This window comes from Hypanus sabinus, chromosome 8 (assembly GCF_030144855.1).
Source record: "Hypanus sabinus isolate sHypSab1 chromosome 8, sHypSab1.hap1, whole genome shotgun sequence".
Taxonomy (NCBI): domain Eukaryota; kingdom Metazoa; phylum Chordata; class Chondrichthyes; order Myliobatiformes; family Dasyatidae; genus Hypanus; species Hypanus sabinus.
The window spans coordinates 91,267,729-91,291,899 of record NC_082713.1 but is presented as its reverse complement, the minus strand read 5'-3'; the positions used below and the strand labels follow the sequence as shown (position 1 = coordinate 91,291,899).

Sequence of the window (24,171 nt, the reverse complement as noted above, 5' to 3'; positions counted from 1 at the left end):
TGTACGCCCTCTCGTCTCCATCTGAGATTCTACCAACAATGGTTGTATTGTCAACAAATTTATAGATGGCATTCGAGCTCTGCCTAGCCACACAGTCATGGATATAGAGAGAGTAGAGCAGTGGGCTAAGCACATACCCCTGAGATGCACCAGTGTTGATCATCAGCAAGGAGGAGGTGTTATCACCAATTTGCACAGACTGTGGTTTTCTGGTTAGGAAGTTGAAGATCCAGTTGCAGGGAGAGGTACAGAGGCCCAGGTTCTACAACTTCTCAAGTAAGATTGTGGGAATGATGTTATTTGATGCTGAGCAATAGTTGATGAACAGCCTGGTATTAAATGCTGAGCTATAGTCAATGAACAGAATCCTGACGTAGGTGTTTGTGTTGTCCAGGTGGTCTAAAGCCATGTGGAGAGCCATTGAGATTGCAACTGCTGTTGACCTATTGTGGCGATAGGCAAATTGCAATGGGTCCAGGTCCTTGCTGAGGCAGGAGTTCAGTCTAGTCATGACCAACCTCTCAAAGCATTTCATCAATAGTCACTAAGGTAGCTCACATTACTTTTCTTAGGCAATGGTATAATTGTTGCCATTCTGAAGCAAGTGGGAACTTCTGCCCATAGCAGTGAGAGATTGAAAATGTCCTTGAATACTCCCGCTAGTTGGTTGGAACAGGTTTTCAAAGCCTCACCAGGTACTCCATTGGGAGCTTGAGCCTTGCGAGGGTTCACTCTCTTTAAAGACAGTCTAACATCGGCCTCTGAGACAAAGATAATAGGGTCATCAGGTGCAGCAGGGATCTTCACAGCTGTAGTTGTGTTCTCCCTTTCAAAGTGGGCATAGAAGACGTTGAGTTCATCTGGTGGTGAAGCATTGCTGCCATGGCTTAAGTAAGTAATGTCTTGAAAACCCTGCCAGAGTTAATGTACATCCGATGTTGCATCCAACCTCATTCAAAATTATCTCTTCACCCTTGAAATAGCCCTCCACAAATCATATCTGTTCTTCTTGTACAGACCTGGGTCACCAGACTCGAATGCCACAGATCTAGCCTTCAGCAGACGATGTACCTCCTGGTTTATCCTCGGCTTTGGTTTGGGAATGTACAGTAAGTCTTTGTAGGCACACACTCATCCACACAGGTTTTAATGAAGTCAGTAACAACTGCAGCATACTCATCCAGGTTCAAAGGTGAATCCCTAAATACAGTCCAGTCCACCGATTCAAAGCAGTCCTGAAAGCACTCCTGTGCTTCCCTTGTCCATACCTTCTTGGTCCTCAGTACTGGTGCTGTTGGTCCCTGCCTTTACTCAGGGAGTAGAGGTACTGCCAAGTGATCAGACTTCCCAAAGTGAGGGTGTGGAATAACAAGTTAGGCATACTTGATGGTGGTGTAACATTGGTTCAACAATACCAGAGTGTGTTGTTTCCTCTGGTATTGCAAGTGATCGTTTGATTATAATTCCTTAGTTTTCTTTTCAGACTGGCTTGTTAAAATCTCCCAAAACAATGGTGAAGGTGCTAGGGTGAGCTGTTTCATGCATGTTGATCCCATTGTTCAGATTATCTAAAGCCTGAGTGACATTGGCCTGAGGTGGAATGCAAACTGCTACCAAAATGACCCTGGAGAACTCCCGTGATATGTAACACATTACTATAGATAAACCATCCATCCTTTTCCCATTTCAGACTACTTGCAATCTCTTTATCTCCTTAGCCTTGCCTCCTAACTTAATCTCTTCTATTGAAATCTCCACCAGAACAGCTGTCATAACACCCCTAACACCTCTATTTTCATCTGGCAACATAGACACTATCTTCTTGCTAAGCAAAGTCTGCAATCATAATGCCTTCTCACACTGTTTCTTATCCTTACAAACGATTAACACATTCTCTCCTTAGGAAGTATAACCTATATTCCCTAAGTTAATTTAATGGGGTGGATAGAGGGTGGATGTTCCGGGCCAAATTTAAGCAATACCTTTAAGTCTTCTCTCCTTTTTTAAAAATATCTCAGCCTTCCTCTTCATTCAAATCATTACAATATTTTCTGTTTTCCAGACTAGATTCAACTTGATTCAAACCTCCTTCTACTAACACACTCACCCAAACCCTCCATTTGCAGCTCCTTTTCCGGATCCTCCCTCTACCTGAACCTACACTATTTCCTAATATCCCCACAACATTCATCAACCACCACTCCTCCCCTCCTTCCTCCACTTCCCTCCCCCTCTCTCCTACCCCCATTTCTTCCCTCCCTCCTCTGTCCTCCACAACCCCTCCTTTGCTCCACCCCTCCCCCTCTCTCCTACCCCCATTTCTTCCCTCCCTCCTCTGTCCTCCCCAACCCCTCCTTTGCTCCACCCCTCCCCTCTCCTCTCCCTAGCTAGACACCCCTATGCCCCTCGCACCCAACCTCTGCCCCCCTCCATATGCCACCAGTGCGCACACGTGTGTCGTGTCACAGACACGTGCTGGGAGACACTGCGGATCCTGCAGCTGCCGCTTCCCACCAGTGGAGGCGGCCGCGAGCGCACGCGCCCGGGCCCGGGAGCGCGCCGTGCGCCGGCTGCCAGCGGGAGCGCGCGCCCAGCTGAAGGGAAGTCGAGTGGAAGCCATTAGCCGGATTTCGTTGAAGGGTTGGGGTTGAAGATGGTGAAAATTGGCTTTAGCTCGCCTGTCGTTCAAAAAAACGCCAAGGGAGCGTTACTGGTTCCCGAGCTGGTGAGTGGGTGGGGTGCTCACCGGCAGCACGATCGTGGGCCAGGACAGTATTGGGGGTGTCGGTGTGGTGTATGGGGGGGGGGGGCTTTCCTCCGACTGTTGAGGGCCGGATGTGCGCGCTGTGTAAATTCTGTAAATTACTACAACCGTTTTGCCCACTGCAGATATGTAACAACGTTATAACTAAAGGGCTTAGCCGTCCCTTGGGTGCCGCTTAGGTACAGTGGGTTACAGACAGTCGCTATCCCAACACAATTAAACATGTAACCAAGAACGGGGAGGCTGCACGGATCTGCCAAGTTTGCTTTGTATTCACGGAAGTGAAATAGAGTTGTGGTAAACAACGGAAGTGCCTCTTCAGTTCCTGTTTTCTTGATGTGCAATAACCCTTTAGTTTCAAGTTCAAAACGACACATACGACATCTTTATTTTAACGTACTTTAGGCAGAAAGGAATTTTGATTGGTAATTGCCCCCAGTTAGTATGCCCCCAGTAGAATTTGTAAATTCTGAGCCTAATATTCCAAACTTAGAATATTAAGTTAGAATATTAACTATTAAATGGTTTAGAGTTATAGAGAAGTACAGCACAGAAACAGGACCTTTGGCCTATCTAATCCATTCTGAAACCATTTAGACTGCCCTCTCCCATCGACCTGCACCAGGACCATAGCCCTCCATACCCCATACCATCCGTGAATCTATCCAAACTTCTCTTAAATCAAGCTTGCATGCATCACTTGTGCTGGCAGCTCATTCCACACTCTCATGACCCTCTGAATAAGGAAGTTTCCCCTCATGTTCCCCTTAAACTTCTCACCTTTCACCCTTAACCCATGTCTATTGGTTATAATTCCACCAGACCTCAGTGGAAAGGGCCTGCTTGTATTTACCCTATCTGTACCCTCTCATAATTTTGTATACCTCTATCAAATCTCCTCTCAATCTTCCATGTTGTAAAGAATAAAGTTCTAACATATTCAATCTTTCCTTATAACTCAGGTCCTCTAGACCCGGCAACATTCTTGTAAATATCAGCACTCAATCAACCTTGTTTACATCTTTCCTGTAGGTAGGTGACCAAAACTGCACACAATACTCCATTTACAACTTCAAAATAACATCCATCTCCTGTACTTAATGCTTTGATTTAAGAAGGCTAATGTGCTAAAAGCTTTCTTTACAATCACATCTAACTGTGATGCCACTTTCAATGAATTATAGACCTGTATTCCCAGATCCACACTCCTCAGTGCCCTACTGTTCACTGTGTAAGACCTACTCTGGCTGGTCCTACTGAAGTGTAAAACCTTGCAATTGTCTGCATTATATTTGATCTGCCTCTTTTCCAGCTGGTGCAAATCCCTCTGCAAGCCATGATAACCTTCCTCACTGTCCACTACACCCCCAATTTTGGTGTCATCTGTAAATTTGCTGATCCAGTTAACCACTTTATCTTCCAGAGCATCGATTATAGATAGATGACGGACAACAAAGGACCCGGCACCAATCTCTGCAGCACACCAGTAGTCCTAGGCTTCCAGTCAGAGACGCAACCCTGTACATTCACGTTCAGGCTTCCCCCCACAAAGCCAATGTCTAATTTAATTTACCACCTCACCTTGAATGCCAAGCAACTGAACTTTCTGGATGAGCCTCCCACATAGGACCTAGTCAGATACCTTACTGAAATCTATGTAGACAACATCTACTTTCTTGTCTTTATCCACTTTCCTGGTAACTTCCTCAAAAAACTCTAAGATTAGTTAGACATGACTTACCACACATGAAGCCATGCTGACTATCCTTAATATTCCATGTCTATCCAAATAATTATATCTGGTCCTAAGAATATCTTGCAATAACTTTCCCACAACTGATGTCAGATTCACCAGCCTATAATTTCCTGGTTTATCTTTAGAACCCCTTTTTTTTTAAACTGTAGAACAACATTGGCTACCATCTAATCCTTTGGGACCTCCCTTGTTGCTAAGGATGATTTAAATCTCTCTGCTATTGCCCAAGCAATTTCTGCACTTGCTTCCTGTATGATCTGATGGAATGCCTTATCTGGCCCTAGGGATTTATCCATCTTGATTTGCCTCAGTGTAGCAAACACCTCCTCCTCTGTTGGTCAAGGTTTCAATGAAAAGATTCAGATCAGGCAGAAGACCAGAATGGGGTGTCCAAGAAGAGGAGGAGGGTTGAGAATTGGAGAAGGGGGTCATTGATGTTTCAATAAAAAGATCCAGAGATGCAGAAGACTAGAGCAGGGTGTCCCCCTCCTTTGTAATCTGTGCAGGGTCCATGAAGTTGATGCCGCTTTGCCTTGCCTTTTTAGACTTTGTGTCCATCTCCTGAGTAAATACAGATTCAAATAATTCAGTTAAGATATTCCCCATCTGTTTTGGCTCTGCATATGCATTACCATTTTGGTCTTCCAGAGGACCAATTTTGTCCCTTGCAATCCTTTTTCAAATCCCAATTTCCCTCGGGATCAATAAAGTATGTCTGTCTGTCTGTTTTGCTCTTAACACATCTGTAGAATCCCTTAGGATTCTCTTTCACCTTGTCTGCTAGAGCAACTTCATGCGCTCTTTTAACCATCCTGATTTCTTCCTGAAGTGTTCTTTTGCATTTCTTGTACTCCATATGTACCTCATTTGTTCTTACTTACCTATACCTACTGTGCACCTCCTTTTTTCCTCTTAATCAGGGCCTCAATATCTCTTCTTTACACTTGTTATCTTTATGATTTTACTCTGACAAGCACATACAAGCTTTGTACTCTCAAAATTTTGTTATTGAAAGCCTCCCACTCACCTTTGCCAGAAAACAGCCTGTCCCAGTTCACACTTGCCAGATCATTTCTGATACCTTCAAAATTGGCCTTTCTCCAATTTTGAATCTCAACCTGCAGATCAGATCTATCTTTTTTGCATATTTACTTTGAAACTAGTGGCATTGTGGTCATTGGATGCAAAGTGTTCTCCTACACAAATGTCTGTCACCTGTCTTGTCTCCTTCCCTAATAGCAGATCTAATACAGTTGGCCCTCCTTATTCGCGAGGGATTGGTTCCGGGACCCCTCGCGGATACCAAAACAACGCGGATGCTCAAGTCCTTTATTCAACCAGTCTCAATGCGGTGGACATTAGGACCTGGCGGCGGAGCTCTGAATCCGCAGTATTTCTGTTCACGAAAATAATCACAATCAGGATTGAAAATAAAGTGGAAATGATAGAGCGATCGGAAAGACGTGAAATGCTATCGGTCATTGTAAAAGCATTAGGCTACGTCGGTCAACGATTGGAACAATTTTAATGGATAAAGTGAGGAAGGCCCTGCCCCAATGAAAGCTACAATTATTAATAAGCAACACAGTTGTTTAATTGTTGGGTTTTGGGGTTTTGAGTTTTTGATCCTTCACATCAACCTGGCATGGATGGAGAGTGCACTCGGGAGCAGTCTTTCACTGCATAGAACTTGGGAACTTCTGTTCCCGAGCCCGGTGCTGAAACATATGTTCTTAAGTGTTTTCTATGCATAGAAAGCTAAAATGTATACTGTACACTAAGACAAACATTTGACTAACTGATGCTAAATAATACCAGATGTACCTGTTCTGACTTACTAAGTAAGAAAACTATCAATTTTTTTCAATCCTGATCCACGATAACCCACATACACCCTCCCGTATACACCCTCCCGTATACTTTAAATCATCTCTAGATTACTTATAATACCTAAACCAATGTAAATGCTATGTAAAATAGTTGTTATACTGCATTGTTTAGGGAATAATGACAAAAAAAAATCTGTACATGCTCAAACAACAAGTGCTGCAAAAGCACTTCAGGATTCGCGGTTGGTTGAATTTGTGGATGAGGAACTCTCGGATAAGGAGTGCCGACTGTGTGACACGCTCTCTCTCATTGGGACTTTTACATATTGATGAAGGAAACTTTCCTGACCACATTTGACAAACTCCATCCCATCTAGTCTTTTATAGTATGGGGTTCCCAGTCAGTATGTAGAAAGTTAAAATCACCTTCTATAACAATCTTATGTTTCTTGCAACAGTCTATGATCTCTTTACAAATTTGTTCCTCTCAATCCTTAGGGCTGCTGGGTGGTCTGTAATATTCCCATTAATGTAGTCATACCTTTCTCATTTCTCAGTTCCACCCATAAAGCCTCACTAGTGAAGTCTGTCCACACGGTGTACTGCCATGACATTTTTTCCTGACTGGTAATGCCACCCTCCTTTTAATCCCTCCCTTTCTGTCATGTCCAAAACAACGGAACCCCGGAGCACTGAGCTGCCTGTCCTGCCCCTCCTGCAACCAAATCTAACTTATGGCCATAATGTCATAATTCCAAGTGTTGATCCATTCCCAGAGTTCATTTGCCTTTCCTATGATACTTCTTGCATTGAAGTTTGGCAACGCAAAACACTAGTCACACCATGCTTAACCTTTTGATTTCTGACTTTGTTTAAGGTCTTACCAACATCTGCCTCCACAATCTCTCCACTAACTGTTACGGCACTCTGGTTCCCATCCCCCTGCAACTCTTGTTTAAACCCCACTTTGCAGCATTAACAAACCTTCCTGCTTGGATATTAGTCACCCTCCAGTTCAGGTGCACCATCCCTTCTGTAGAGGTCCCACCTTCCCTGGAAGAGAGCCCAATGATCCAAAAATGCCCTCCTATACCAACTTCTTAGCCACGTGTTAAACTGTATAATTTTGCTTGTCCCGGCCTCACTAACATGTGCTGTGGATAGCAATTCTGAGATAACAACCCTGGTGATCTGCCCTTCAACTTACCACCTACCTCCCTGAACTCCCTTTGCAGAACCTCATTATTTGGCCTTCTCATGTTATTGGTACCTACATGGAATATGACCTCTGACCATTCACCTTTCCACTTAAGAATGCTGAAAATTTGATCCGAAATGTCCTGGACCCTGGCACCCAGGAGGCAACGTACCATCTGGGAATCTCATTATCGCCCATGGAACCTCTTGTCCATTCCCCAGCTAACGAATTACCAGAACGTGCCCTTCTCCCCACTTCTCTCTGAGGCATAGATTCAGTGCCAGAGACCCGACCACTGTGAATTTCCTTTGTGTCATCCCACCTCCCCCAGCAATATCCAAAGTGGTATATCTGTTGCACCTTGGTGTAACTACTTTTCTATATGTCCTATCTATCACCTCTTCAGCCTCCCGAATGCTTTGGGGTTCATCCATTTTCAGCCCCTTAACTCCTTAATGCAGATTGTTAGAAACTGCAGCGGATGCACTTCTTGCGTTTGTATTCATTAGGGACACTAGAGGTCTCCCTACCTTCCCACATTCCTCAAGAGGATCTTACCTGGTATCTACTGTCCTAACTGAACAGATGAAGTTTACCTTGAGCTTTTCTTTTTATTGTTTTCTCTGACTGAAGCCTCGCTTTGCTGAAGCCTAGAAGAGCTAAAGCCTCAAGATTTACCACTCTAACTCTGCCCACTCCCATGATGACTGCTGCACTTGTCCCTTCCTTCCTTTAATTTGCTCTTGCTAATCAATCCCAAATGCTGATTAGTCACTGATCAGATCTGAAATAAGCTGTCACGATCTGCCGCTGTCTTTTTCTACTTGGGGACTGGATCTGAATGAATTCCCCTCCTGAAGCTCAGCTTTCTTAACTTGGAGTGTGAGCTTTGCTAGAGGTCGTGGCCCATATATAACACTAGCACCTATAGGTACTAGGTTGGAAGAGGGACAAGATTATGCAAAGTGAGTTCAGGGAGTTAAGTGCCTGCCTGAACAGAGAGTGGAGTGGTTGTGGAGACTTGTTAAGATCTCAAACAATCAAAAGGTTCAGTATGGTGCGACTAATCTTCTGAGTTGTTTATTTCAATGCAAGAAATATTGTAGGAAAGGTGCTCAGGACATGAATCAACTCATGGAATTATGATATTGTAGCCATTAGTGAGACTTGGAAGGTTAGTTAAGAAGGTTCAGTCGTTAGGTATTAATGGTGGAGTAATAAAATGGATTCAACAGTGGCTAGATGGGAGATGCCAGAGAGTAGTGGTGGATAATTGTTTATCGGGATGGAGGCCGGTGACTAGCGGGGTGCCTCAGGGATCTGTTTTGGGCCCAATGTTGTTTGTAATATACATAAATGATCTGGATGAAGGGGTGGTAAATTGGATTAGTAAGTATGCCGATGATACTAAGGTAGGAGGTGTTGTGGATAATGAGGTGGGTTTTCAAAGCTTGCAGGGAGATTTATGCCGGTTAGAAGAATGGGCTGAACGTTGGCAGATGGAGTTTAATGCTGTGAAGTGTGAGGTTCTACATTTTAGCAGGAATAATCCAAATAGAACATACAGGGTAAATGGTAGGGCATTGAGGAATGCAGAGGAACAGAGAGATCTAGGAATAACAGTGCATAGTTCCCTGAAGGTGGAGTCTCATGTAGATAGGGTGGTGAAGAAGGCTTTTGGAACGCTGGCCTTTATAAGTCAAAGCATTGAGTACAGAAGTTGGAATGTAATGTTAAAATTGTACAAGGCATTGGTAAGGCCAAATTTGAAATATTGTGTACAGTTCTGGTCACCGAATTATAGGAAAGATATCAATAAATTAGAGAGAGTGCAGAGACAATTTACTAGGATGTTACCTGGGTTTCAGCACTTAAGTTACAGAGAAAGGTTGAACAAGTTAGGTCTCTATTCATTGGAGCGTAGAAGGTTGAGGGGGGATTTGATCGAGGTATTTAAAATTTTGAGAAGGATAGATAGAGTTGACATGAATAGGCTGTTTCCATTGAGAGTAGGGGAGATTCAAACGAGGGGACATGATTTGAGAGTTAGGGGGCAGAAGTTTAAGGGAAACACGAGGGGGTATTTCTTTACTCAGAGAGTGATAGCTGTGTGGAATGAGCTTCCTGTAGAAGTAGTAGAGGCCAGTTCAGTTGTGTCATTTAAGGTAAAATTGGATAGGTATATGGACAGGAAAGGAGTGGAGGGTTATGGGCTGAGTGTGGGTAGGTGGGACTAGGTGAGATTAAGAGTTCGGCACGGACTAGGAGGGCCGAGATGGCCTGTTTCCGTGCTGTGATTGTTATATGGTTATATGGTAAGGGCAGCACTGGCAGCTCAGTATCCTGAGGTTACATTGTTTTAGATGCGACAGAGTGTGAGGGATTGGTGGGGGGGGGGGGGGGGTGGCATTACCAGTCAGGGAAAATGTTACAGCAGTGCTCTGTCAGGACAGACTGGAGAACTTGACTAATGAAGCTTTATGGGTGGAACTGAGAAATAAAGGTAAGACCACGTTAATGGGGCTATATTATCGATCACCAAACAGTCGGGGGGATTTAGAAGAACACATTTGTAAAGAGAACATAGACTGTTGCAAGGAACATAAGGTTGTGATAGTAGGTTCTTTTGCTTAACTTAACAAAACTTTCAATTTCCAGATACATTTACCTTTCTTCCCCTCACAGATATCAGAACACTTACATCAAAATATAGACATCAACACAACATCCTATTCAAAAGCCCTTATTAGTATAGCAGACACGTTTGCATCTACATACTGCAGAAAAGGTTGGTGTGTTTTATGAAAACTATTTGTTTTTGAGTGTACCATTCATGTCAAAAAGTCCCAAGGAATGTATTGTTACGAACCCCGTAACTGGGTCACTTACCAGCAAAGATAGAGAGGCCCGTTGAAGTCTGATGGTACTATTTTTAAAAGTCTTTATTTATAAAGGGGCACAAAAATAAGATTAATACAGACATTCAGATACAATACGTTGTCAATACTCAATCTAAAAACGCGGGTATAATAATAATCATCAATTAAGCAATAGCTCTTATCGTTTGTCTAGGGGATTTTGTATTGTCCAATGGAAAGATAAAAGTCACTGTCCTTTCAAGCTGCAGCTCTTTGGGTTTAAGAGAGAGACGGTTTGAAACTTGCCCGGGTCTTTATGAGGCCAATCCGTTGAGTCGGGGGGAGTTGGTTCCCCGTTGTTAGTTCCAAGTCGTTTTCCGTGGTACCAGTCACCAGCCCCCAGGCAAGGGAACCGAACGCACGTGGCTTCCTTCAAATGGCTTCCCGCTATTACGGGATCGCTAGCGTTTGTTCTGGTGCTTCTGAAGGGGTTGTTCCCCCAGACCCTCTTTTATACTTCCTCACAGGGTCTCAGATGTCAATCAGGTTGGGATGATGCAATCTCTCTCTCAAACAGCCCACTTTGCCCGAGGGCTTGCACATAGTGTAGTCCCCAATCCACAAACGTTGTCTCCAGGAGACAATGGCCTTGTCTCTCTCTCTCATTTCCTGGGTCCTCTGACCCAACCCAATAATGCTCTTGCGATTCTCACAAATGAGGGGGCTATCCCGCACCCTTCGGCCCCTCAGAGCTGTGGTACATTCATAACACCCCCTTTCTTCAAAGTGTTTTCACCAGCGGTGAAATGAAGTAGTACAGAGTCTTACAGGGTTATAGAATCTAACACAATACAAAAGTTTTTTTTTTCTACAGATCAATACAGTGATACATTCAATTCAGCATCTAAACGGTTAATGATTACAGTGGCATTTCCTTTAATTTTTTTAACATCTTGTACCTTACTAAAGTCTTGTAGCATCAGACTTCAACTTAATAACCACCTATTTTTTTTTCCCAGCAACAAAACTAAGGAGTTGTGATCTTAGCTTATGTGCATCTACAAAAGTTTATGTGAATACTAATCGTTTCGGTCGTTTTCACTTAACAGGCAGGCTTCCGAGGGGTTGTCTTTATTATTAACAGGCTTTGGCGAAATCCCGTACAACCTGCTTTGCTATTTAAAATAGCATCCCCATTAACCGTCACCTCTTTGCCGGTGAGTTCCCAAGTGGGGAACTTGAGTAATCTGGCCTTTATCTTAAACTCCCGCCCGCCTTTATCATATGGGTTATTTTATCAACACCATGTCCCAAACTTAGACCATTTCCACCCAATTCTTTAATTTTACACAGGTGGCTAACCCTCTCGTAAGGTCCCTTCAGGCTATGGGTTTTTAATTGGAACTCTTCCGTTCAAGTAGCATTTCGAATTCGGCCTCTTCACACCACATCCTGGCATAACAATAGAGTGGGGGGCCCCACTATCTCCTGGCTTACTCTGTAAGCGATCTGCCGGGTTTAAAATTTCCTCATTTGACTTAGGAACTACAGACTTTCTGTTTCCTTCAATAATAATTCTTATCTCCCCATTCTTAAATTCTGCATTAACTTTGAACACACCTTCGAGCACAAACACCTGGGAACTCTCACTTCCCACTGTTACCAAGGTTAACCCTTTTCCCACTGAACCAAGTCTATCTGACCCACAAGGACAGCCACTGAATCAAATACCTCAGACTTTTTCTGAGCTCCGTTACTAGGTTCAGTACCACGTGCATCCCCATCTTGGACACACTCAAACGGGACATCGGCCTCTTCCAGGCTTTCAATACCCGTACCTTTTTCAAATTCTAAGTTCCCCCGTTTCTCCCAGGTACTCTCTGGGCAACTCCCTTCCGGAGTAAACTCAACCCCGCGGGCTGAAACAACCTCATCTGCCAACCCAGCAGACTTCTTCGAGGTAAGGGCACCCTTTTCATCTAGGGCTGCCCTCATTTCATTATCGGGAACATCTTTAGAAGTTTCAACTTCCTCAAACAGTTCTGCCAAACCAGACAGATTATCCCTGTCCAACTCTGGACCTCTTAACCGCTCTATCAGTTCCTCATCTTTATTTTCTGCCTCTAGGACCTTTCTCCTCGCTAAGGGCAGATCTACCTCCGCTCCCTTACCTTCTTTCACTTTACTACTCTTCATTTTACCACCCTCTAAACCCTCGTGGTACAGGGTCGGTAGAAACGTCTCGGCCAAATCAAAACTGGCCAGATTTAAACTGCTCTCGTTCTCAGCTGCTTGTCTCGACATGCTGCGAGTGACCGTGCATGCGGGATAGATCTGGGACTCTAGGGGCGGAGCCTCAACACTCACTGGCCGGCCAGTCCTCGTCATGGCTGCCCAAACCTTACCACCTGCTAAATCGTTACCGAGAAGGACGTCCGCGTCAGTTCTCGGGAATTCTGATGGCACCCCTATTTCAACGGGTCCAGACACCAGCTCACAATCCATAATGACTTCGTGTAAGGCCACCATTTCTATCCTTTTACTTATTCCCCTCACCGCTACCATTCCCGTTTTCCGACCAAATTCTAGTACCTTACTGCTGATCAACGACAGCTCAGCCCCCGTGTCTCTCCAGATTCGTACAGGAATTGGTGGGTCCCCCTTCCTCAAAGATACGGTTCCGTGTGACAGACAAGTCTCAGACCCTTCTCGTACTCTGTCTACCCGGGGCTCTCTTGTTGATTTACTGATTACCACGGCACATCCGAGAGGGACTGCTGCTTTCCCTTTTCCCGTCTCCCTCCTCAGAGCAAAGCACCGCTCTTCCCACAATTAAAACAGGTCAAGCCCTGAAATCTCTGGCCGTCTGGCCTTTCCCCCTCAACCTTACCACTAGCTCCCGGCGGGACCTCTGCCTCAGCCAGTGGACTTTCTTGATCGTTCCCGCAGTCTCTCGGGGAACTTTTATTCGAGGAAAACTTTGTCTTGTGGGTTAGGGCATATTCATCTGCGAACCTAGCAAATTCTGAGATGGACTTATTCGGCTTCTCATTCAAATACATCCGGATCTCCTCCGGAACACAACCTTTAAATTCCTCAATCAAAATTAACTCCCTGAGACGCCCACAATCCTTGCCCACTATTTCTGTGGTGCACCAACGGTCCAAGAGCACACCCTTCTCATGGGCAAACTCGGTATACGTCTGATTCCACCCTTTCCGTAAATTTCTGAACTTTTGTCTATAGGCTTCAGGTACTAGCTAGTAACCCCGGAGAATGGTTGCCTTTACTTTGTCATAACTCTCCTCCATGGACAACGCCGCATATGCCCGCTGGGCCTTCCCTTTTAACACACTTTGTAACAATGCCACCCACTGTGCTCTGGGCCACTCCTGATTCACTGCCACCTTTGCAAAAAGCAAGAAATAACTATCAACATCCGTCTCCTTGAACGGGGGTACTAACCTCAACGCCCGACTAACATCAAACCATTCCTCTCGGTCTGACCCCTGACCGCGTTGCTCTTGCTTTAACTTCTCCATCTCCAAGTAATGTTTCCTCTGTCTCGCTGCCTCCCTCTCCCTCTCAGCTGCATCCAGCTTTTTTAACTGAAGTTCATGCTCTCTTTGCTTCTTATCTCTTTCCTGCTCCCTTTTCACCTCTAACGCCCTTAGCTGGAGCTTCTGATCCCGTTTCACCTCTAACTCCTTTAGCTGGCACGCATGCTCCCTTTGTCGGCTCTCTCTCTCTCTCTTTCTCTCTCTCTCTCTCTCTCCCTCTCTCCCTCTCTCCCTCTCTCCCTCTCTCCCTCTCTCCCTCTCTCCCTCTCTCCCTCTCTCCCTCCCTCCCTCCCTCCCTCTCTCTTCCAGCTGCTTTAACTTGATTTCATGTTCCAGCCTTAATTTCTCCAACTCTAACTGAGCCGTCCCACTAGCTGGTACCTTTTCAGGGATATTTTCCAGTACCTCAGCTGCAAGCACATTCTTCCCAATATAATACTGGGTTATTGCCCTTTGTACCTCCCGCTTTTTCATGGACGACCTCACCTCTGCGAGGTTTAACCCCTTCACCAAATTTACCAAGTCTGATTTGGTGGCAGCCTCTAGCGCCTCCAGAGTTGGGTTTTCTATAAATTCATCCACATCCATCTTTGCTGGTTTCCCGTCTGGCTACCCGTGTACCAGATCCAAGTTTGGACTTACAAGCCCGATTCACTGGCTCCCCAATTTGGTTTCAAATCTCGAGACGAGAACCCCAATTGTTGTTACGAACCCTGTATCTGGGTCACTTACCAGCAAAGATAGAGAGGCCCGTTGAAGTCTGATGGTACTGTTTTTAAAAGTCTTTATTTATAAAGGGGCACAAAAATAAGATTAATACAGACATTCAGATAAAATACGTCGTCAATACTCAATCTAAAAACGCGGGTTTAATAATAATCATCAATTAGGCAATAGCTCTATCATTTGTCTAGGGCAGGGGTCAGCAACCTTTACCACTGAAAGAGCCACTTGGACCCGTTTCCCACAGAAAAGAAAACACTGGGAGCCGCAAAACCCGCTTGACATTTAAAATGAAATAACACTGCATACAACGTTTTGTTTTGCCTTTATGCTATGTATAAACAAACTATAATGTGTTGCATTTATGAAATTGATGAACTCCTGCAGAGAAAATGAAATTACATTTCTGCATGCAACAAAAACATTTTGAACTCCGAAAAAAAGACGTTGGGTTGAAGGTTACTTTTAAGTAAAATACTCAACGTCTATTTGAGTCCTCCTTGTATTTATGAAAAACGCCAAACTTAAATTTGCCGCCAGCAGCAAACCAAAAATAACGTCAGCCAGCTGTCAACCTGAAAAATAAAAGGACTATTTCACTGAACAATGAAAACATATGAATATACGTAAAATAATAGGCAATTAAAATATTTATCATACTTGTTCAGGTTGACTCACACCTGACAATGCAGTCGTATTTAGTAGGGATGGATCGATGCTTAGGGGAGTGACCGGGAAGGATAATGTGTTTTTTTCCTCTCTGAACTCACAAAAGCGTTTCCCAAACGATGTTTGCATTGCGATGATTGCAGAATGTAAATACTCCGAATTTATCATGTCGTGACCTTGTTTGAACTCTCTCAAATTGGGGAAGTGAGACAATGTGCCTTTCTGTAAATCTCTAGCAAGCAACGTCAACTTGCGCTCGAATGCCAAAACATCCTCCAACATGTGCAGGGCTGTACGTCCTTACCCCGTTGAAGAGCTGTGTTCAGCGTGTTCAGGTGAGCTGTCATGAAGTGTAGCTTTTCCAGCCACTCTGGCTGTTCCAGCTCAGGAAAGTTGAGCCCTTTGCTGCCCAGGAAAGTTTTCACTTCTTCCAGACACGCGACAAAGCGTTTCAGCACCTCCCCTTTGGACAGCCACTGGACTTTGTTGTGCAGCAGGTGCCCCATCAGTAGCTACTGACACCAGATGGGTGGTCTTTATTCCTTTGGCTCTTAAACAATTCAAGACAACCTCACAGATGTCCTCCCCCCGTGTTTGGTCTTTTAGAGGTATCAACTCAATCAGTTCTTCCTGTGGCCCGGCAGAGTTTACATACCGGCAGAACAACGCTATTTGTTCAATATCACCTTTGTCTTTAGACTCGTCACAGGCAATCGAGTAGGCCACAGCTGAATTGATGTCTTTAATTTGCTGTCTTGTGATGTCTTCTGCCATTTTTATGGTTCTGTCTTTGACAGTCTTTGCAGAGAGGGGCATATCCCTGATTTTCTGCACAATTTCACTCTTGTTTTTAAAGTCCATGAATAGATGTTCTGAAATCTTAATGAAAGATTCTTTTATATATTCACCATCTGTAAACTGCTTCCCGTGCCTGACTATTTCCTGAGCGTCAATATAACTGGCGTATGTCGTTGATTTTCCAGACTTCATCCATTTCTGGAAATGATTTTTGCTCAGATCAACCTTCCGCATCAGTTCCGAAACGGCTTTTTTTCTCTCATCTCCATCCGGATATTTTTGAGCAAAGGTTGCGTGTTTATTCTGGAAATGCCTTGCGACATTTGACTTTTTGTTGTTTGCTAGTTTCTCATTGCATATTAAGCATACCGGTAAACCAGTCTCGTCAACAGTGAAAGCAAATGAATCTGTCCACGTATCATTAAATGTTCTGTTTTCTTCAGTCACTTTTCTTTTTTTAGAATTCTCCATAGTTGGCTTACCTTGGATCGAAAAATTAAAGAAATCGCGCACTGGCGGGTGTCAGGTATTGGCAGTGGTGACGTATATTAATAGCGATAAAAACACGTTGTAGCGGTGTGCTCACGCAGTCAGTAAACTGCAGTCGAATAACTTTATTCGAACTAAACAGCCTTGCTTTTAAGCCTCCCTCAACCCAGCCCCCATGGACGCAGATGCTGCAAAAGACGCGTACTCACAAACCCCCGTAGGCTATCTCCCTTAGCCGGAATGCTGGCTAATTGTGAGCCGTTTCGGATGTGCCAGGAAATGTGTCGCCACACTTAGATTGTACAAGATCACCATAATCTTCAAATTTAGAATTACATTTCAAAAGCTAACAAACTAACATAAAATACATTTTAATTAAATACTGACCAATTATTTCCCAAAGCCACAGGGAGCCGCAGCACAGAGGTGAAAGAGCCACAAATGGCTCGGGAGCCGCAGGTTGCCGACCCCCGGTCTAGGGGATATTGTATTGTCCAATGGAAAGATAAAAGTCACTGTCCTTTCAAGCTGCAGCTCTTTGGGTTTAAGAGAGAGACGGTTTGAAACTTGCCCGGGTCTTTATGAGGCCAATCCATTGAGTCGGGGGGAGTTGGTTCCCTGTTGTTAGTTCCAAGTCGTTTTCCGTGGTACCAGCCACCAGCCCCCAGGCAAGGGAACAGAACGCACGTGGCTTCCTTCAAATGGCTTCCCGCTATTACGGGATCGCTAGCGTTTGTTCTGGTGCTTCTGAAGGGGTTGTTCCCCCAGACCCTCTTTTATACTTCCTCACGGGGTCTCAGATGTCAATCAGGTTGTGATGATGCAATCTCTCTCTCAAACAGCCCACTTTGCCCGAGGGCTTGCACGTAGCATAGTCCCCAATCCACAAACGTTGTCTCCAGGAGACAATGGCCATGTCTCTCTCTCTCTCATTTCCTGGGTCCTCTGACCCAACCCAATAATGCTCTTGCGATTCTCACAAATGAGGGGGCTACCCCGCACCCTTCGGCCCCTCAGAGCTGTGGTACATTCGTAACAGTATCCATTATTAATTTACACCAACCAAAAAGTCCAGGGGGCTTATTGGATAACCAACAAAGTAAAATGTTCATCCTTGCACAAAAAGTCAGGATGTTAAAAAGTTTTTTCTGATGTGCATTAATAATAGGACTGCTGGGTAAGCCTAAGAGAAAAGACACTGGGTCCAGTTCAAGCTCTACCTTCAGAATCTTTTCAATTTCACCCACAATATCACTCCAGTATGCCTGAAGTTTGGGACAAGTCCAAAAACAGTGGGTGAAAGTTCCAGTATTTACTTTACATTTAGAACACATTGGAGAAACCCCCGTCTTAAATTTCCAGAGACAATCTGGAGTCAGATGTTCTCTGTGCAGAATTTTGAGTTGCAATGCTTTAGTTCTATTACAAACTGAAATCTTCTTTGCACTATCATGGATGTCTTCCCATGATTCAGCTGTAATTTCTACTCCCAGCTCTTCCTCCCAGAACATTCCCAGCTGCTCAGCCTCTCCACAAGAACTCAGGATGCTGTAAGAAGTACTAATGGACTTCATCCTTAGAACAAAACACCCTCTTTTCTATGCCAGAACTATAGAAATCAGTTAACAATGATGTTTTTTTCTGTATATAATCTCTTACCTGAAAGAAACGAAAAAGATCCTTGTTGAGTTTGTTAAATTTCTGTACTATTTGACTAAAAGACATCATCTTTCCTTTATCAAGCAAATCTCCGAGATGGAAAATATCCTTAGGAATCCAAAGTTTAAATTCAGAATCTATTATGCCAGGCTGAACATCTGGACTGCCGGTTATTGGAGTAAAGTGTGATAATTTCACTGCATTGCCCTCAATTTATCGCACCGCCGTCCATACCCTGATTGTATTAATTTTTAATAGATTGCGACAATTCCTTAGTTAGTTGCATCTTATTGAGGAAAAGCAAATTATTAAGAGGGCATTTTGTTTGTGAAGCTTCAATGTCTAGCCAAATTGAGGAGGGGTCCCTGCAAGCCCAGTCAACCACATAAGAAGAAAAGGAACATAATAGATATTTTTTGATGTCTGGAAAATCCAGGCCCCCTAGACTACTGGGAAGCTGTAACTTAGACATTTTAATACAGGGTCTTTTTTTTTGTCCCAGATGAAAGAAATAAACCAGCCATTTTTTAAAAAAGTATTTGTTGGGTAAAAATGACTGGAATTATTCGTATTGGGTGGAGCAGAAGAGGAAGAATGTTCATTTTGAGCAAGGATATTCAGAAATGGGAAGAATGCTAACAGCTCAAGATCCTGTTTGATTTTGTCAAATAGCTGTGTGAAGTTAGCTTTGAACAATTGATAAATATGCCAAAGTAAACAAAACCTGTCTGCGACCATTTAAAGGGGAAAACACCCTGAGTGTCAGGTACCTGCTGCAGATTCCCCAGAGGCATAGTCTCTGATTTAGTAAAATTGATTTTATAACTTGAAAAGGCACTAAATGACTTGATGCATTGTATAAGGTGGTGCACTGATATAGCAGGGTTTGATAAGAAAATTAGAACATCATCTTCATACAATGTAATTTTATGTGACTTTAGTTCTATGTCTGGAGCAGATATTTTGGGGTCTCGCTGAATAGCCTCAGCTACTAGTGTGAATGGCTCTGATTGAATGTGAAAAGTAGTGGTGATAAAGGGAAGCCCTGCTGGCTGTCCCTCAGAATACTAAAATTATCCGACCTAATACCATTAATGAGAATCGCAACCAAAGAACCATCACCCACTTAATAAAATTATTGCCTAAACCAACCGTTCTTGTAGTATTGATGTGACTCAGACACCGCAGTATATTGAACAACCACGTTTATTCACCAGACTTCCATTTTCTATTACCGCCAATCTGACGTCATCTGCACTCCGCCCTATGAATACTCACACAGTACATTCCATCCTCCTTCTCAAGATTTTTTTACAACATTGAATTACCAAAACAATGCCTTTCTTACATTGCAACAGTCATGACATAAACTAAAAAACATCTTAACTTATACTGTATTTTACATTGTATCTTACAATACTAACAGCAGTATATTTTCTTTTACTAACATAGACTAATAAACGTTTTATTTCACACCTTGGAACTTATAACGTGTGACTTTGCCTCAAACTGTGAGAGACTATAGGAGAGACTCTGTATCTAGCTGGAAGTTTGACTTGTCTCCCAGACCATGTGCAATACAACTGTGACTGTGCTTGTCCTTCATCTGAGTCAGTCTCTCGAGTGACCTCTGTGTCTTTGCGGTGTGCATTTCCACCTCTGTCGGTCTGTGCCGAACCTTCACCTTCATTGCGTCGTGGGGTTTCGTTGCACCCCTCACTCTTGGTGTCATCTGTTTCCATGTCTGTATCTGTGGAAATGTCCTGTGCATCTGTACTTGGAAACTCCCTCTCGCCTGTCTTCAGCAGATGCTTCCTGTTCCTCCTGTGGACTCTTCCATCTGGCGTGCGAATTATGAAGGATCTTGGTTGCTGATGTTTGTTCACAACCACTGCTGGTTGCCAAGTATCTCCACTCTGTATTCTGACATTTTCACCTGTATGCAGATCTGGCAACTGTCTTGTATGTCTGTCATAGTAGTTCTTTTGCTTTATTTGCTTGTACTTTTGCTTGTCATGTACTTGAGCATTACCTTCAGGAGTCAGTAGAGTTGTGCATGTTGGCAGTTTGGGCTTCAGACGACGTCCCATCAGCAGCTGCAGAGGAGAGAGCCCTACACCCTCAATCGGTGTGTTGCGGTGTTCAAGCAGAGCAATGTACGGGTCACCGTTGCTGCTTTGTGCCTTCTTGAGCATGTTCTTGACACTTCGTACAGTTCTCTCTGCTTGTCTATTAGACTGAGCGTGCCCTGGGCTGGAAGTAACATGTTGAAATCCCCAGCTTTCTGAGAACCCTCTGAACTCACTACTGGCATATTGTGGACCATTGTCCCTGAAGACAATATCTGGAATACCATGTCTTGCGAATGTCGACTTCGTTGTGGTAATGACACCTTGACTGGACGTGTCACTTAATTTGGTGATCTCCGGATATTTTGAATAGTAGTCTACACAAAGCAGATATTCTGCACCATTGTAGTGAAAGAGATCTGTGCCAAGCTTTTCCCATGGTCTTCCTGGTAGTGGATGGGGAAGCAAAGGCTCTCTTGGATTGCTGTTTTTATTTTCATTACAAACAGCACACTGAGACACAATGTCCTCTATCTGTGTTGACATGTCTGGCCAATAGAGAATGTCCCATGCTCTTTCTTTACATTTCATTATCCCCAGGTGTGACTCATGAATTCTTTTGAGCATTTCCTGTCTCATTTGATTTGGTATGATGAGTTTTGCCGAATATCAACCCGGCACAGATAGTACGGGAGTCAATGGATTGACATCAGTCCGGCACGGGAGTGGTCTGTCACTGGATCGAACTCAGGAACCCCGGCGCTGATCTCACTGCGCCACCACCGACCGGAACGGGGGTGGGTGGGGTCAGGATGAATATTACTAAGAAAAGTTTAAGCCAAATTCAAAGTTAAACACTCAACACAGTGTCAACGGCAATGACTTAAAATGGTGGACAGTGTCGTGATCCGACTTAAAATGGCGGATGACGTTCTCCGTCCTTGGTTCGTAAGTACGAGTTGTCTGTAAGCCGGATGTTCGTAACTCGGAGACTACCTGTATGTGCTTGTCAGAATAAAAGCTAAGGGGACTGCCTTTTACATTATATATCAACATTCTGTATCACAAATTTGATGGCTTTGTGGCCGAGTTTTTTGACAGTACGGAAGTAGGTTGGGGGTGGGGGGGTGGTTCAGGTAGTGTTGAAGAGACATGGAGTCTGCAGAGGTCTTTGTCAGATTGGGAGAATGGGTAGAAAAGTGATAAATGGAATATAGTGCAGTGAAGTGCATGGTGATATACTTTAGTAGAAAGAATAAAGGTGTAGACTGTTTTCTAAACAGGGAAAAAATTCATAAATCACAGGTTTAAATGGACTTGCAGAATTCCCTCAAGGTTAACTTGCAGGCAAATGCATGTTAATATTCATTTCGAGAGAACTAGAATAGAATTTCAATAATGTGTTGCTGGGGCTTTATCAAAAATTGGTCAGATCACACTGGGATATTGTGAGTGGGTTTGGACCCCTTATGTTAGATGTGCTGGCGGTGGAGAGGATCCAGAGGATATTCATGAGAATAATTTTGGTAATGAAAGGGGTAACATGCAGAGCGTTTAATGGCTCTGGGTCTATATCGCTCGAGTATAGAAGAGTAAGATGAAATGCTTAGACAGAGTGGATGTAGAGAGAATGTTTCCTATAGTGGGTGAGTCTAGGACCAGAGAATAGAATAGACAGAAATCCATTTAGAACATTGCTGGAAGGAGTTTCTTTAGCCAGAGGGTTGTGAATCTGTGGAATTAATTGCCACAAATGATCATTGAGTATATTTAAAGCAGAGGGTTCTTGGTTAGTCAGGGCGTCAAAAGTTACGGGAGAAAGCTGGAGGTTAAGGTTGAGAGGGATAATGTGTTCTTGTGGTCTTATGGAATTTAATGGAGACAATTGTGAGATGTTGTACTTTGGGAAGACAGATCAGGGTAAAACTTGCACAGTGAGTGGTAAGGCACTGAGGGATCTGGGAATACAGATTCATAATTCTTGAAAGTGGCCTCACAGGTAGATAAGGTTGTAAAGAAACCTTTTGGCAGATTGGCCTTCGTAAATCTAAATATTGAGAACCGAATGTCATGGTAAAGTTGAAATAGACATTGGTGAAAACAGGTTCATCAATTTTTGGTCCTCTACCTACAGGAAAGATGTCAATAAGATTGAAAATATGCAGAGAAAATTGAAAAGCGAGTAGGTAGGACCTGAGGATGTGAGTTATAGGGAAGGGTTGAATAGAGTAGAACTTACTCCCAGAGCAAAGAACAATGAGAGATTTGATAGAGGTACACAAAGTTTTGAGGGGTATAGATAGGGGTAAATTATGTTGGGTAAGACCAGAACTAGGGTTGGAGTGAAAAGTGAAATGCTGAAGGAGAACATGAGGGGAACTTAACTCAGAGGGTGGCAAGAGTATAGGGCGAGCTACCAGTTGAAGTGGTGGATATAGGGTCAATTTCAACATTGAAGATAAAATTTGATGTACATGGATTATGGAGGGCAGGTTGATAGCACTAAGAAAGTTGATAGTTTGGCACAGATTAGATGAGCTGAAGAGTCTGTTTTTGCCTGTACTGTTCTATGACTATATGCCCTCCAAATCAGGTAACATCCTGGTAAGCCTCTTCTGCATCTTCTCCAAAGCATCACATCCTATATATGTATTGAGGTAACTAGAATTGAATGCAGAATTGGTGATGCAGCTTAGCTGGAGTTTATACACGGCAACAGCAACTGTCCCTTACATTTGATGATCTAAGGTGCAGCAGCTTGAACATAGTTGGATTTAAAAACCATCTGCCATTTCTCTGCCCTTGTCTATATCTAATTTATATCCTGGTGTGTCTTTGCCTATCCTTTACATTATCCACAATTGCATTGTCTATGAACTTACTAACCCACCCATCTACGTTTTTACATTTATAAAAAGCACAGTTCCTAGAACGGATTCTTGCAGAACAGCACTAGTCATGGAGCTCCAGCTCTACCCTCATCGGCCACCTTTATCATGTTCTCGAAAAAGTCAGTCAATTTAGTATCACTTGACCTTCTCTACACAAATCATACTATCGTTTTCCAAAAGCTCGTAAATTCTATCCTCTTCATTAATTTCTACCACTAATGTAAGGCTCACCAGTTTATAGATTCTTGGATAACACTGAAACTTTATAAAGCACTTGTGAGGCCTTATTTGGAGCATTGTGAGAAGGTTTGGGCCCCTAATCCTCGAAAGGATGTGCTGAAACTGGAGATGGTTCAAAGGAGGGTCATGAAAATTATTCCAGGTTTGAATAGCTTGTCATGAATGTTTGATGGACTGTGTTCACTAGAATTCAGAAGAATGAGTGGTGACCTAATTGAAACCTATCAAATGGTGAAAGGTGTTGATGTGGAGAAGATGATTCCTAAGGTGGGAGAGTCTAAGACCAGAGGACACAGCTTCAGAATAGAGGGGTGTCCTTTTAGAATGGAGATGAGGAGGAATTTCTTTAATCCGAGAATGGTGAATCTAGAATTCTTTGCCACGTGCATTTGTGGAGGCCGAAAATCTTTATGCATACTTAAGGCAGAAGTTGATAGGTTCCTTATTGGTCAGGGTATGAAGGGATATGGGGAGAAATCAGGAGATTGGGGCTGAGTAGGAAAATGGATTAGCCATGATGAAATGGTGGAACAGACTCAATGGACCAAATGGCTTCTATATCTTATGGTCCCGTAATCCCCATTTCCTTCCTTGAAAAACAGAACAAAGCATTTAGAGCTTCACCCTCTGTGGAATCTTTTGATCTGTTTTACTCTGTATATGCTTTC

General features: G+C 43.5%; 1 protein-coding gene across 1 annotated transcript in view; it reads left to right on the top strand.

Annotated features, from left to right (window-relative positions):
- Positions 1-2,564: 2,564 nt before the first annotated feature.
- Positions 2,565-24,171, top strand: part of LOC132398288 (integral membrane protein 2A-like) — a 46,059-nt gene continuing 24,452 nt past the window's right edge. The window contains exon 1 of the mRNA XM_059977486.1: positions 2,565-2,725. Within this exon, the coding sequence (XP_059833469.1) occupies positions 2,654-2,725 (72 nt within the window). The 5' untranslated portion in view covers positions 2,565-2,653. The remainder of the gene's footprint in view (positions 2,726-24,171) is intronic.